A 16,336-nucleotide genomic window follows, 5' to 3' on the forward strand; every position below is an offset into this window, starting at 1 on the left:
AGCCTTTGTGGAGTGGATATCGGCCTTCGTCAGCATTGGTTATTCTTGGTGGACTTAGATCAACAAGTCGTACATGAATAAGATTAGGAAAGCTCTGGCAGCGGCAGTAATGATAGGAATGGTTCATGTGCCCTGTGAAGAATAGACGTCCAATTTGTTGTTCACCACTTTCTTTGTGACACGTGCCTAGGACTACAATGGCGTATGTGCACATGTATTAGTTGACCAGCATCGAAACTGAACTGACATGCTGCCTGGTTTTCCGGATGCTAGAAAATCGTCTTATAACAATTTCAAATAAAAGTGTCATCGAGGCACCAGTGGTCTAGTGGTAGAATAGTACCCTCCCACGGTACAGACCCGGGTTCGATTCCCGGCTGGTGCAAACTTTTTTATTTTTAGTCCTTTTTTTTCGTATAATCTTGAATGTTACGCATGATCTTGTTATACAAATCTATTTTGCTTTATAAACATCAAGATCAGATAAAGAAGGGTAGTGAGAGCGAAATCATGGTATGCTTGCACACTTCCCGGTAGCTCCCCGACCGATCCAACGGTTTTGTTCCTGCCGCGGTGTACATCACTTTTTTTGGAAGTTCCGTGTAATATCACGGTGGCCTTTGTGTGTGTATTGTGAAATTGTAGTGGCATATTACATAATTGGTATTTTCTAGTAACATTTTTCATATACTTGGAATTTGGAGCGGTATGTATCTGAAGAGAACTCTGTTGAGGGAGACTATTTGGTGCAAACTTTTTTATTTTTAGTCCTTTCTTTTTCGTATAATCTTGAATGTTACGCATGATCTTGTCAGTTATACAAATCTATTTTGCTTTATAAACATCAAGATCAGATAAAGAAGGGTAGTGAGAGCGAAATCATGGTATGCTTGTGCACACTTCCCGGTAGCTCCCCGACCGATCCAACGGTTTTGTTCCTGCCACGGTGTACATCACTTTTTTTGGAAGTTCCGTGTAATATCACGGTGGCCTTTGTGTGTGTATTGCGAAATTGTAGTGGTATATTACATAAGTGGTATTTTCTAGTGACATTTTTCATATACTTGGAATTTGGAGCGGTATGTATATGAAGAGAACTCTGTTGAGGGAGACTATTTGGCTATACACCAGGAACTCAGTGGTGTACGTCGGTCGATGGCCTAACAAGCATCAGGAAATGGTTGCCTGCTTGAACTTAACGAAAAAAGGAAAGGTTCATAGAATTTTCTTCTGCTTCCCCTTCCCTCGAGTAAAGGTCAGAGGGCGAAGTAGAAGTACTTTGTTTTGGCTATGCCAAAATCTGTAACACAAGTTGAATTAAGATTGAGCGGTATGAAATCTCGAGCCTTTGTGATCACGTAGAGGCAGGAGAGTAATGAGAGAGAAATCATGGTGTGCTTGTGCTCATTCTTCCGGGTAGCTCCCCGAATTAAGATCGAACGGTTTTGTTCTTGCTGCGGTGTACATCACTTTTTAGTGAGGTTATTTTGATCCGAAAAATATCACAACAGCCTTTCTGTGTGTATTGAGAAATTGTATTGGCATATTTCATAAGTGATATGTTGTAGTGCCATTTTTCATATACTCAGAGTTTGGAGCGACGTGTATCTGAATAAAACTTGGTTGAAGGAGGCAAGGCTATTTTTATATTTTTTTTGCGGGTGCAACGAGGCGAGGCTATTATCTAGCTAAAAAGATAGAAGAAGTAATTACTAGGATTGCACTGGCTGAGATATATCCTTTGAAGTGTGTTCTTGTAATAATAGCCACACTGTATATTCCCTTTTATCGTTATAATGGACGCCTTCTATTAAAGTGTCCCAAAATGCAAGGAATTACATGGATACAATGTCGTGTTCCAATTTAGAATCGAGTTAGTTACCTTCAGAAAGCTTACAGAAACGAACACCCCGTCCATGTCAATATTATAAATGACATCCACCTACACATCTAAACAAGGTTCCTGAGACAAACCATGAGACGTCTACGTTGGCGAATAGTGCTCGGTTAGAACCTAGCCCATTGCCCACCGCCAGTGGCACCCACTTGTCTGTGTCAAGCTTTGACTCCAAAATGTCCACTTGTTGAGTCAATGAAAGAGAGCCGAGAGGGCTTTGTTTATGTAGCCTCACCATTAGCAGTTTCCAGGGACTCAGTGATGACATGGCAAGACATTTCAACTGCTCTAAATGTCTTGCCATGTCATCATTGTCCTCCTCCTCATATGTTGTTGCCACATTGTCATCGTTCTCTGCTTCTGCTTCTTCTTCTTCTTCTTCTTCTTCTTCTTCTTCTTCTTTGTTATTATTGTGTTCCTCTTCTCCCTTGTCATCATCAGTGCTGCAAGCATTGCGATCATCATAGCCTGACGGTTGCTTGATAACATATCTGCGATGGTAGCCATTGTTGTCATGTTGCTACCTAGTGCAAAACTTGAAAACTTCCATTCATAGCCTAACAAGCACTGGGAAGTGATTGCCTTGCTGTCAGACTTGAACTTAAATAAAAAAATGAAAGGTTCATAAATTTTTGTTCCCCTTCCCTTTCCCCTAGTAAAGGCCAGTGGTCGAAGTAGAAGTGCCACTTCTTTTTTTAGCTATGCCAAAATCTATAAAAATGAGCTGAATTATGAGATCTCCAACCTTTCACATAGTGTTTGTCTCTAAGGAATGCATCATCAATTATATATCCGCATGATTTTTCCTGGATTAGGCAATCATGCACCATTTCCTTGTTGAAATACAATTCACAGACTGTTTGTGTTGTTCTTCATGGTGGCAATGATGTTGTCGGGGACAAGCTTCATGACAAGCTTTGCATGTCTTATGGAAGACGACTATGTGTAGCACCATGAGCAACATAGACTGGAGAAAGTGTTGTGTAAGAGGAAGCTGTGAAATATGCATTTCCGTGTGTCAGGAAGGCGGGGACGCGGTGCCAGCAACAGTTTGAGGGAGTGAATACATAGTCACCCTCTAGTATGATCCGCGACAGCTAGGGAGCCGCCCATTCTTTTATCTTTTGCACATTACAAAAAGTTACGATCATTTTGTGCAATAAAATAAAATAGAATGAAGTAATGACCAAATTTATTTATTTATTTTACAGAGTTTAATACTACTATTGTTGCTTGCCTATTTACAGCGTTTTGGCACATGAGTGCAATTAAAGCATGATTCTATCATAAAAAATAGCTAGAGAAAGCATGAATTTCACCATGTGTTAAAGGAATATTATGGCAGTACATTAATGCGGATTTGATCTTGCTCAGATGGCATCCTTGCATACCACTCGAAAAGAAAAGAGAAAATTAACAGAAATTGCTTTGTTTGGTGTCGTTGTACCCTCTTGCTCCCACTCCATGGCCTATAAAAACCATGCGAATTAGACCATCATTTACCCCACAGCACACTTGAATAGTCGATCATCTCAGGAGATGGGGACTATTACTACTGCTGGATTCCACTTTTTGTTTCTCATTCCCACAATTGCATTGCACGCCCATGCATCATCTCAGGAGGCCCATCTCACAGAATTCCTCTTATCTAGAAAATCCAGAAGCAGCAGCGGCAACACAATTAGTCATCCTACTTTCCATGACGGATCAGTTCCCGTAATCACCAATAGCCTCCGAACAGATGAGTACCCCAGCTCCGACCACCGCACTCTAAAGGCGGCCGACAAGATCTCGGCGCTGCCAGGGCAGCCGGACGGCGTCGACTTCGACCAGTACGCCGGGTACATCACCGTCGACGGCCACAACGGCCGTGCGCTCTTCTACTACTTCGTGGAAGCGCCTAGCGACAAGGCAGCGAAGCCACTCCTCCTCTGGCTCAACGGAGGTGAGTAGTAGCTAGTACCGTTGCAAAATGTTGAACAATCTGTTTGGTAAATTTGCCAAAAATTCATTTGCAAACATTTTTTGAAGCAATATATGTAAAAAAAATCACAACAGATTGATGTGGAGCATGCATGCAGGGCCTGGATGCTCGTCGCTGGGCTTCGGAGCGATGCGAGAGTTGGGTCCTTTCCGTGTGAACAGAGACAACCAAACCCTCAGTAGGAACAAACATGCCTGGAACAACGGTCAGGGTCCTTTCGTTTTTACCGCACATTAGCTTTGTCTTAACCAAACTTTGATCCAACTTATTTTACAGGTTTTCTTATTAACACCTACTATATCACATCAATAGTATTAGATTCATCACCGTATCTATTTTATATCTGTTATTTTATAAATGTTTGTGTTTCTCTACAAATTTGGCCAGAGTTTGTAAATGCACCTTATGTACCTAAGCACCACCAAAACTTGCAGAGGCAAACGTCATCTTCCTGGAATCACCCGCCGGCGTGGGATTCCCCTACTCCAATACGTCTTCTGATTACGACAGGATGGGGGATCCACTAACAGCCGAGGACACCTACACCTTTCTCGTCAATTGGCTTGAAAGGTTCCCCGAGTACAAGGCGCGCGCCCTCTACATCGCCGGGGAGAGCTACGTTGGCCATTACGTGCCCCAGCTCGCCGCCACCATCTTAGCCCACAACAACAACACGGGCGTCATGCTAAATCTCAAGGGCATCTTGGTCGGCAACCCGTTGCTGGACGTTGCGAAGAACAAGAGAAGGCGCTACGAGTACCTGTGGAACCACGGGGTGATCTCCGACGAGGTCTGGGCCGATATCTCCAGCCACTGCAGCTTCAACGGCTCCTCCTATGGTGGTATGTGCCATGAAGCTATTAGTAAATCCTACTATACGCATAGGGACCTCGACATGTACAACATATACTCTCCCACCTGCATCACCAGCGACAACGGCTCCTACTACTCTAGCAGCCAAGTACGTACAAATATATCAAAAAAAAGACATTTTGATAGATCGAGCTGCATCGTAGCAAGTGTTCTGAAATGTCTCATGAATTTTTTTTTATTTCAGTTACCTGGGTACGATCCGTGCGGTGAAGTGACTACCTTTGCCTACCTGAATCGTCCCGCGGTGCAAAGGGCTCTGCACGCCAGAGAAACGAAATGGCGTGGCTGCAACAGGTACGAACACCTGAGATCAACCTGATGAAATGAGCTATATATATGTGTACACATATGTATAATATGATCTTGTTCGATTTCTTGTTGGTGCAGAATCTTTATATATAGGTTTCAAGAACTCGCCAGATATACATGTACACATATGTATAATATGATCTTGTTCAATTTCTTGTTGGTGTAGAATCTTTATAGGTTTCAAGGACTCGCCGGATACCATGGTGCCAACCTTGAAATGGCTAATCGACCACGGCCTGCCCATATGGCTGTTCAGGTAATCCAACACATTCTTCAAAGAAAAAATGACGAACATGCGCGCGCCTTGTCGATACTTAAACTGACGAAATGATTTTCAGCGGGGATTTTGACTCTATTTGTCCCTTCACCGGCACGAGGTACACGGTTCGCGACCTCAACCCGTCCGTCATCGAGCCATGGCGTCCATGGACGACCGGCCACGAGGTAGGAGGCTATGTTCAGCAGTACAAGGGAGGGTTCACGTTCGCTACCGTGAGAGGAGCAGGACACACGGTCCCGGCCTTGCAACCCGAGAGAGCGCTCATACTGCTCCGGTCCTTTCTCAAAGGGATCCTACCGCCTTACAAGAAGGCGTAGCTTTTGTTATCTGCCTTTGATGTTGTAATCTGATGTCTCATAGCCAAGTTTCATAATCGTGAGAGTACATATGACTGTGATATTTAGCACACGTGTGCCATATAAACAAAACTGCCACACCTCTACTTCTTTTATTTTAAAGTACAACACGATTCCTCATCCTTTGACCTCGCCTCTTCTCAAATGACCTCGCAGGCTCGCTCGAGAAACCTGCTTCTTCCGCACATCTCGAGCGCCCATCCCCAAGAAAACTGCCACTTTTTCACATCTATCACATGATTTCTTCTCAGGACAAAATTACCATGGTATTCGTATGCAAGTTATCGGGCCTGTGTTGCATAACTTACCGTACTATTTACATAGAACGTACCAGGTATTATGCTTCAACAACTTGTCAGGACCGCGATTCTAAGTCACATCGATCTAGCTGGTAACACCTCATATCACATTGCGGCCTCACGCACGGTATCCTCACGGGTGTCGCCTTACCATGGCCCAGGACCGTTTGCGCCTTTTGGCTCACATATATGATAGTGTCGCTAGCATCCATATGACAGAGACCCGGGCCGACATGGCTAGTCGTGAACCCAAAGCGGCGCAGACCTATGAAGACATGCATACATGAATCACATCGAGCATGTTGGTCATCAGCGAGTGAATCCGGGCTGTAGCACTGGGCTAACAGGACTCCGGAGAATCCGGGCTGTAGCAGGCTAGGCAGGACTCCGGATGTCACCGCGTGACATTTTCCCGAAGGGACAGACATAGAAACGAAGTGAAACACATGCCGGCCAGTCAAGTGTCCTGAGCAGTAGTGCTGGGCTAGCAGGACTCCGGTGAACCGGGCTGTAGCGGACTACTATGGCTCGAGAAACACTAGACTACATTTCCCCATAAGAAAGGCTGCCAAGGATAAATAACTAGATTGTCGGATCCCACTCATACCAAGCATTTCAATCATACACACAATATGCCCGATATAAGTACATACAACATGGCATCACAACAAAATTCTACAACTCAAGTACTTTATTTAAAGGCTCCAGAGAGCCATACATAACATGTTCATACAGGTAGGGGTCACATGACCCGACACTCAAGTCATACAAGCATACAAGCACATGCGGAAGTAAATAGTCTGAGTACAGACACTAGAAAGCAAGAAGGCTTCTGAAGCCTGTCTATCTACATAGGGCCCTCCATGGCCAGGATCACCACCTGAGTGGCTAGTCACTCGTCGACATCAAGGTCTACATAAAACCCATCGGAGGGGGCGGTGTTGTCGTCTGAAAACAGTAATTAAGCAAACATGAGTACAAAGGTACTCAGCAAGTCTTACATCAGATCCTACTATACATGCTCATTCTCAAGAAGGTGGTGGGGTTATTGCAGCAAGCCAGCTTTGACTCTTGGCTAAACTATCCTACGGAACTCCACTAGTAAAAATAGTTTTCGCACACGAGTCCACTACTCACCAACACAATACTCCACCGGGGATCCTCCCTCGACATCCTACGAGAGGGCCATCCTCGGTACTCACACTTATCTTGAGTCTTTTAGTAGTATCCATTGACTTGTCTATGAACTGTATAGGCAACCAAGTAGTCCTTTACCGCGGACGCGGCTATTTGAATAGTTTTATACCCTGCAGGGGTGTACTTCTTCATACACGCTTTCACCACTTATCGCCGTTTACATGACATGTACTCGGCAACCTTCAAGCGGAAGCCCAACGAGGGTGTCGGCCACGGCCTACCTAAACACTCAAGTCTCTAGTCCAGGTGTATCACCTATCCAGGTTCCATCCGCAGGGAGTCCGGCCGAGGTTTCCACATACGGCTCCGAATGATGTGAACAGGGTTCCGAGACACCAAACGGGTGACTCGGTACATCGTGCCACGGTGTATCTACCGCAACATAGCCCACCCCTAGGGTCAGCGCTATGCACGGCCGCCAACACATAACCTGCAAACACCAGAAACTATTTGCAACTCCTGGTCAGAGTACTAGGGTGATTAAGAAGCCGAGAGGGTCCATTGGTTTCAGGCCCAATGTATGGTAGTAACTACATCCTAAATCACACATACAGATCTCAGTTCTTATGGACGGCCTCAATGAAACAACCCACCATGTACTCCTACATGGCCTCTCATCGATACCTTTACCAAATCATGTTCATCACATCCCTCACATTACCGATATAACCATTTCACTCTAGCCCATCACCCAGATGGACCAGACCTGACACAACTCTAAGCATAGCAGGCATAGAAAGGTAGGAAACACATACATGGCTCAATCAACTCCTACACATGCTAGTGGGTTTCATCTAGTTACTGTGGCAATGACAGGTCATGCAGAGGATAAGAGTTCAACTACCGTAGCACACAGCAGTTTGAATCGTGTTGTCTTAATGCAGTAAACAAGAGCAGAAGCGAGAACATGGGTTTGTATCAGAATGATCAATGGTTGCTTGCCTGATGTAGTGGTAGTAGGGTACTACCCTTCAGACGGATACTCGGGGTTATCCTCGGAGGCAGAACCTACCACGAAAGGCACACCGAACATAATCAACACATGACAATATGCAACAATATGATGCATGCTATGACATGGCAAGATGAATGTGTCTTGGCCTAATGCAAGCTAAAACAGAAGGGGATGAACTCATGTTAGCTCATTTAATATAGCCTTATTAGTGCATTATCTTATTCTGCTTAAACAGCAAGGTTAACTTGTTTTTTCATTCATGAAACCATTACAGATGGATAGATTGAATTTTTCTGATCATTTTTCATATATAACTTGTTTGATTTGGAGCTATGGTTGATTTTCTATGATTTTTAGAAGTTTTGGCTATTTTCTGGAATTTCCTATATAAGAATAATTTCAGTAATTGAATTAATGCGTCAGCATGACATAGGTGTGACGTCGGCGGGTCAACTGGGTCGGCCAGGTCAAACCTGACTGGTGGGCCCTGTCTGTCAGTGTCTCAACTAATTAACAGAATTATGTTAGTGCTAATTAATTGTCAGTGGGGCCTGGGCCCACATGTCAGTGACTAAACTAATTAAATTTAGTTAAAACTAATCCTAAACTAATTAGCAGGCCGGCCCCACCTGTCATAGACTCAGGAGGGGAGTCAACCTGGGCCCACACGGGGTCAAACAGAGTCAAACTCGCCGGCGTCTAGCCGCCGGCGAGGCCAGACGCGGCGGAGGGCTCGGGTTTTGCACTCCGGCGACCAAAAGGACGGCGGAGACCATCTACGTGTTGCGGGGAGTGAGCCGCGTCAGGTGGTGGCAGTAGCCGGAGCTGGGGTGGCCGGAAACATCGCCGGCGTCGACCTTGGCGGCGGCCGGAGCTCGGGTGAGGTTGAACTAGTCGTTAGCAGGCACGGCAAGGGGCGTGCGGGGGTGCTACGGGCTCCTGCGAGTGCGTGGAAGACGAAGGCGTGCTCGGTTGCGTCCCAACGCGGCTGTGGCCATGACGGCGACGTGCGGTGGCGGCGGCGAGTTTCGGCTTCGATGGCCGTGGTGGTTAGAGGACGCGGACAAGCGCGGGGAGAGGGGGAAACGGTGGCGGAGCTCACAGCGGTTGCAGGGAGCGAACGGCGAGCTCGGGGAAGGCTGGAGCGAGCGGGGCGGCGAGGGGGATCTCCGGCGACCGAGGTTGAAGACGAGCTTGGTGCAGCATCTCCGGGGCGAGCGAGCGCTTGGGGATGGGTCGAGGCGAAGCAGTGGACGACGGCGAGCTTCTTGGCATGGCAAGGCAACGAATGGACGGCGGTGGCTGCGGTGGAGCTTGTCGGCGGCGACGGCTGCGCTCGGCAGGGAGATGGGGAGAGAGCCAGAGAGGGGGAGAGTGGGGAGAAAGAGAGGGGGACGTGGGGGTCGGCGTGGCACTCGTAGACGCCTCCAGGGCGTCGGCGGAAGCAGGAGGTGGCCGGCGTGTGGCCGCGGGCGCCGGCCACGCGCTTCTCGTCCTCCTGGCGAGAGGAGGAGGACGACTGGCAAGAGCCAGTGGACTGGGCCGAGCCGGGTGGGCTGGTGGACTGCGCCAGGTAAGTCCCTGTTCTTTCTCTCCTTTTTTGTTTTTTTATTTATTCTATTATTTCTGTAACCTCGGGGCTTTAAATGCCAGGGCATTACCATAAATCATAAAATTAATCATGACTACTGCTTAGAATATATCCAACAGCAAATATTTTAGTTTATGATTATTTGAGCATTTAAAATATTTTATAGCATTTAAATGCCCAAATGCAAATACTACAAGGATTAATCCAATGACCTTAGATGTCCTAGAAAAATGTGCACCATTTTTGTCAAAGGTTTTAACCCAAAACAAAAAGGGTGGGCTTTTTAGAAGGGCATTTCAGGTTCATTGAAAAAGCTTTTAGTAAACCCTAGTTGTTCCAGGGGGGTGCTGGGGGTTCTGTTATCCCCATTTCAAATTTAAGAGAAAATTAAATATGATGCACACTCTAATGCTTGAACTAGCTAGGGTGTGACACAACTACACCCCTTCAAAGTTACCACTGTGTTTTGTACACAAGTTATAAGGTCTTCGATGTGTAAAATACCGTGGTACTTACACATAAGTTATCAGGGTATATGTACATCAACCTCCCCCCGGTCAAAGTTATCATGGGGGATTGTACATGAGTTACCAGGTCTAAAGTTCGTATATTATCATGGTACTTGCACCTAAAAATCTGGGTGTGTTTCGGTAGCTTTTTCCATAGGTCAAAAATTACCACGATGTTTTTGCGTAACTTATCACACCTATAGCACGTGTGCCCCTCATGACACTAAACATTATGTGACTTTCCATGGCACGCCATGTGTTGTGTTCATCCAAGAGGCCCACGCGCAAGGCGAGTGTATGTTTTTAACAACTTATTTTCCTTTCATAAAAATGTTACCATCATGTTTATATTGCAAGTTATCGGTTATGCGGTGCTTATATTATCATGTTATTTACACAAAAATTATTTGAGATGTTTTGAACAACTTTTTCCCGGGACAAAAAGTTATCATGGTGATTTTAGGTAACCTATCAAGCCCGTAGTGCTTAAAATATCATGCTATTTACATCAAATTTATAAGGGGTATGTTTCAGCAACAAATTCCCCCCCCCCCCCCGGTCAAAAACTTATCATGGTGTTTAGTTATCGCAGTGCATATGTTTTCATGCTATTTACACATAAAAATGTCAAGGAGGGAGGTATACTACCGTGCTATTTACACAAAAGATACCGGAGTATCTTTTCAAAAAAAATTCCCTACGGTCAAAGTTACCATGGTGTTTCTAACTCAGTTATCAGATGTGTGCTGCGTATATTACCATCTATTGACACATAAATTATCGGGTATCGTTTCACATTTTTCTTCCCCAATGGTTAAAGTTACCACGATGTTTGTGTTGGGGAACGTAGTAATTTCAAAATTTTCCTACGCACACGCAAGATCATGGTGATGCATAGCAACGAGAGGGGGGAGTGTTGTCTATGTACCCTCGTAGACCGAAGCGTAAGCGTTGACGCAACGTAGAGGATGTAGTCGTACGTCTTCCCGGTCCAACCGATCCAAGCACCGTTACTCCGGCACCTCCGAGTTCTTGACACACGTACAGCTCGATGACGCACCCCGGGCTCCGATCCAGCAAAGCTTCGGGGAGGAGTTTCGTCAGCACGACAGCGTGGTGACGATCTTGATGTTTAACCGTCACAGGGCTTCGCCTAAGCACCGCTACAATATGATCGAGGTGTAATATCGTGGAGGGGGGCACCGCACACGGCTAAGGAACGATCACGAAGATCAACTTGTGTCCTAGGGTGCCCCCCTGCCCCCGTATATAAAGGAGCCAAGGGGAGGGGGCGGCCGGCCAAGGAGGGGCGCGCCAGGGGGGAGTCCTACTCCCACCAGGAGTAGGACTCCCTTCTTTCCTAGTTGGAGAAGGAGAAGGGGGGAAAGAGGAGGAAGAGGGGAAGGAAAGGGGGGCGCCGCCCCCCTTCCCTTGTCCTATTCGGACTAGGAAGGGGAGGGGCGCGCGGCCACCTCCTGCCTCCTTCTCTCTTCTCCCTCAAGGCCCATGTAGGCCCAATAACCCCCGAGGGGGTTCCGGTAACCCCCCGGTACTCTGGTAAAATGCCGATTTCACCCGAAACGATTCCGATGTCCAAATATAGGCTTCCAATATATCGATCTTTATGTCTCGACCATTTCGAGACTCCTCGTCATGTCCGTCATCACATCCGGGACTACGAACAACCTTTGGTACATCAAAATACATAAACTCATAATGAAACTATCATCGTAACTTTAAGCGTGCAGACCCTACGGTTCGAGAACAATGTAGACATGACCGAGACACGTCTCCGGTCAATAACCAATAGCGGGACCTGGATACCCATATTGGCTCCTACATATTCTACGAAGATCTTTATCGGTCAGACCGCATAACTACATACGTTGTTCCCTTTGTCATCGGTATGTTACTTGCCCGAGATTCGATCGTCGGTATCCAATACCTAGTTCAATCTCGTTACCGGCAAGTCTCTTTACTCGTTCCGTAATACATCATCTCACAACTAACTCATTAGCTGCAATGCTTGCAAGACTTAAGTGATGTGCATTACCGAAAGGGCCCAAAGATACCTCTCCGACAATCGGAGTGACAAATCCTAATCTCGAAATACGCCAACCCAACATGTACCTTTGGAGACACCTGTAGAGCTCCTTTATAATCACCCAGTTACGTTGTGACGTTTGGTAGCACACAAAGTGTTCCTCCGACAAACGGGAGTTGCATAATCTCATAGTCATAGGAACATGTATAAGTCATGAAGAAAGCAATAGCAACATACTAAACGATCGGGTGCTAAGCTAATGGAATGGGTCATGTCAATCAGATCATTCATCTAATGATGTGATCCCGTTAATCAAATAACAACTCTTTGTCCATGGTTAGGAAACATAACCATCTTTGATTAACGAGCTAGTCAAGTAGAGGCATACTAGTGACACTCTGTTTGTCTATGTATTCACACATGTATTATGTTTCCGGTTAATACAATTCTAGCATGAACAATAAACATTTATCATGAAATAAGGAAATAAATAATAACTTTATTATTGCCTCTAGGGCATATTTCCTTCAGTCTCCCACTTGCACTAGAGTCAATAATCTAGTTCACATCGCTATGTGATTAACACCAATAGTTCACATCTTTATGTGATGGTTCACATCTCCATGTGACTAACACCCAAAGGGTTTACTAGATTCAATAATCTAGTTCACATCGCTATGTGATTAACACCCAAAGAGTGATCATGTTTTGCTTGTGAGAGAAATTTAGTCAACGGGCCTGCCAAATTCAGATCCGTATGTATTTTGCAAAATTCTATGTCTACAATGCTCTGCACGGAGCTACTCTAGCTAATTGCTCCCACTTTCAATATGTATCCAGATTGAGACTTAGAATCATCTGGATCAGTGTCAAAAACTTGCATCGACGTAACCCTTTACGACGAACCTTTTTGTCACGTCCATAATCGAGAAACATATCCTTATCTCACTAAGGATAATTCTGACCGCTGTCCAGTGATCTACTCCTAGATCATTATTGTACTCCCTTGCCAAATCAGTGCAGGGTATACAATAGATCTGGTACACAGCATGACATACTTTATACAACCTATGGCCAAGGCATAGGGAATGACTTTCATTCTCTTTCTATCTTCTGCCGTGGTCGGGCTTTGAGTCTTACTCAACTTCACACCTTGTAATACAGGCAAGAACTCTTTCTTTGACTGCTCCATTTTGAACTACTTCAAAATCTTGTCAAGGTATGTACTCATTGAAGAACTTATCAAGCGTCTTGATCTATCTCTATAGATCTTGAAGCTCAATATGTAAGCAGCTTCACCGAGGTCTTTCTTTGAAAAACTCCTTTCAAACACTCCTTTATGCTTTACAGAATAATTCTACATTATTTCTGATCAACAATATGTCATTCACATATACTTATCAGAAATGTTGTAGTGCGCCCACTCACTTTCTTGTAAATACAGGCTTCACCGCAAGTCTGTATAAAACTATATGCTTTGATCAACTCATCAAAGCGTATATTCCAACTCCGAGATGCTTGCACCAGTCCACAGATGGATCGCTGGAGCTTGCACATTTTGTTAGCACCTTTCGGATTGACAAAACCTTCTGGTTGCATCATATACAACTCTTCTTTAATAAATCCATTGAGGAATGCAGTTTTGTTTATCCATTTGCCAGATTTCATAAAATGCGGCAATTACTAACATGATTCGGACAGACTCAAGCATAGATACGAGTGACAAACTCTCATCGTAGTCAACACCTTGAACTTGTCGAAAACCTTTTGCGACAATTCTAGCTTTGTAGATAGTAACACTACTATCCGTGTCCGTCTTCCTCTTGAAGATCCATTTATTATCAATGGCTTGCCGATCCTCGGGCAAGTCCACCAAAGTCCACACTTTGTTCTTATACATGGATCCTATCTCAGATTTCATGGCCTCAAGCCATTTATCGGAATCTGGGCTCATCATCGCTTCCTCATAGTTCGCAAGTTCGTCATGGTCTAGTAACATGACTTCCAGAACAGGATTACCGTACCACTCTGGTGCGGATCTCACTCTGGTTTACCTACGAGATTTGGTAGTAACTTGATCTGAAGTTACATGATCATCATCATTAGCTTCCTCACTAATTGGTGTAGTAGTCATAAGAACAGATTTTTGTGATGAACTACTTTCCAATAAGGGACAGGTACAATTACCTTATCAAGTTTTCTACTTTCCTCCTACTCACTTCTTTCGAGAGAAACTCCTTCTCTAGAAAGGATCCATTCTTAGCAACGAATGTCTTGTCTTCGGATCTGTGATAGAAGGTGTACCCGACAGTCTCCTTTGGGTATCCTATGAAGACATATTTCTCCGATTTGGGTTTGAGCTTATCAGGATGAAACTTTTTCATATAAGCATCACAATCCCAAACTTTAAGAAACGACAACTTTGGTTTCTTGCCAAAACACGGTTCAGATTGTGTCGTCTCAATGGATTAGATGGTGCCCCTTTTTAACGTGAATGCAGCTGTCTTTAATGCATAACCCCAAAAACTATAGTGGTAAATCGGTAAGAAACATCATAGATTGTACTATATCCAATAAAGTACGGTTATGACGTTCGGACATACCATTATGCTGTGGTGTTCCAGGTGGCACAAATTTGTGAAACTATTCCACATTATTTTAATTGAAGGCCAAACTCATAACTCAAATATTTTACCTCTGCGATCATATCGTAGAAACTTTTATTTTCTTGTCACGATGATTTTCCACTTCACTCTGAAATTCTTTGAACTGTTCAAATGTTTCAGACTTATGTTTCATCAAGTAGATATCCCCATATCTGCTCAAATCATCTGTGAAGGTCAGAAAATAATGATACCTGCTGCAAGCCTTAATATTCATCGGACCACATACATCAGTATGTATGATTTCCAACAAATCTGTTGCTTGCTTCATTGTTTCGGAGAACAGCGTTTTAGTCATCTTGCCCATAAGGCATGGTTCGCAAGCATCAAGTGATTCATAATCAAGTGATTCCAAAAGCCCATCGGCATGTAGTTTCTTCATGCGCTTTACACCAATATGACTTAAACGGCAGTGCCACAAATAAGTTGCACTATCATTATTAACTTTGCATCTTTTGGTTTCAATATTATGAATATGTGTATCACTACGATTGAGATCCAACAAACTTGTTTCATTGGGTGTATGACCATCGAAGGTTTTATTCATGTAAACAGAACAACAATTATTCTCTAACTTTAATGAATAACCGTATTGCAATAAACATGATCAAATCATATTCATGCTCAACGCAAAAACCAAATAACACTTATTTAGGTTCAACACTAATCCCGAAAGTATAGGGGAGTGTGCGATGATGATCATATCAATCTTGGAACTACTTCCAACACACATCGTCACTTCACCCTTAACTAGTCTCTGTTTATTCTGCAACTCCTGTTTCGAGTTACTACTCTTAGCAACTGATCCAGTATCAAATACTGAGGGGTTGCTATAAACACTGGTAAAGTACACATCAATAACATGTATATCAAATATACTTTTGTTCACTTTGCCATACTTCTTATCCGCCAAATACTTGGGGCAGTTCTGCTTCCAGTGACCAGTCCCTTTATAGTAGAAGTACTTAGTCTCAGGCTTAGGACCAGACTTGGGCTTCTTCACTGGCAGCAACTTGCTTGCTGTTCTTCTTGAAGTTCCCCTTCTTCCCTTTGCCCTTTTCTTGAAACTAGTGGTCTTATTAACCATCAACACTTGATGTTTTTCTTGATTTCTACCTTCGTCGATTTCAGCATCACGAAGAGCTTGGGAATTGTTTCCGTTATCCCTTGCATATTATAGTTCATCACGAAGTTCTACTAACTTGGTGATGGTGACTAGAGAATTCTATCAATCACTATTTTATCTGGAAGATTAACTCCCACTTGATTCAAGTGATTGTAGTACCCAGACAATCTGAGCACATGCTCACTGCTTGAGCTATTCTCCTCCATCTTTTAGCTATAGAACTTGTTGGAGACTTCATATTTCTCAACTCGGG

At 44.3% G+C, this 16,336-nt stretch overlaps 1 protein-coding gene and 1 non-coding gene across 2 annotated transcripts; both read left to right on the forward strand.

Annotated features, from left to right (window-relative positions):
• The first annotated feature begins 314 nt into the window (after positions 1-314).
• Positions 315-385, forward strand: TRNAG-GCC (transfer RNA glycine (anticodon GCC)). The gene has a single exon. It is a non-coding gene; the product is annotated as a tRNA-Gly (tRNA).
• A 3,051-nt stretch (positions 386-3,436) lies between these two features.
• LOC125554493 (serine carboxypeptidase 1-like) lies at positions 3,437-5,660 on the forward strand. Its single transcript, XM_087520026.1, has 6 exons — positions 3,437-3,842; positions 3,979-4,086; positions 4,316-4,842; positions 4,939-5,048; positions 5,230-5,319; positions 5,402-5,660. Exons 1-6 carry the CDS (start codon positions 3,437-3,439, stop codon positions 5,658-5,660), a joined length of 1,500 nt encoding a protein of 499 aa, XP_087376152.1.
• The last annotated feature ends 10,676 nt before the right edge of the window (positions 5,661-16,336 follow it).

Source organism: Triticum urartu, chromosome 4A, assembly GCF_056163025.1.
Source record: "Triticum urartu cultivar PI428250 chromosome 4A, HENAU_Tu73, whole genome shotgun sequence".
NCBI lineage: Eukaryota > Viridiplantae > Streptophyta > Magnoliopsida > Poales > Poaceae > Triticum > Triticum urartu.

Bases quoted from the DNA above. Each gene is read 5' to 3' on its own strand.
- LOC125554493 (XM_087520026.1), top strand. From the start codon at position 3,437: ATGGGGACTATTACTACTGCTGGATTCCACTTTTTGTTTCTCATTCCC. The intron at 3,843-3,978 runs GTGAGTAGTAGC...GCATGCATGCAG, and splicing joins CCTCCTCTGGCTCAACGGAG to GGCCTGGATGCTCGTCGCTG. The intron at 4,843-4,938 runs GTACGTACAAAT...TTTTTATTTCAG, and splicing joins CCTACTACTCTAGCAGCCAA to TTACCTGGGTACGATCCGTG.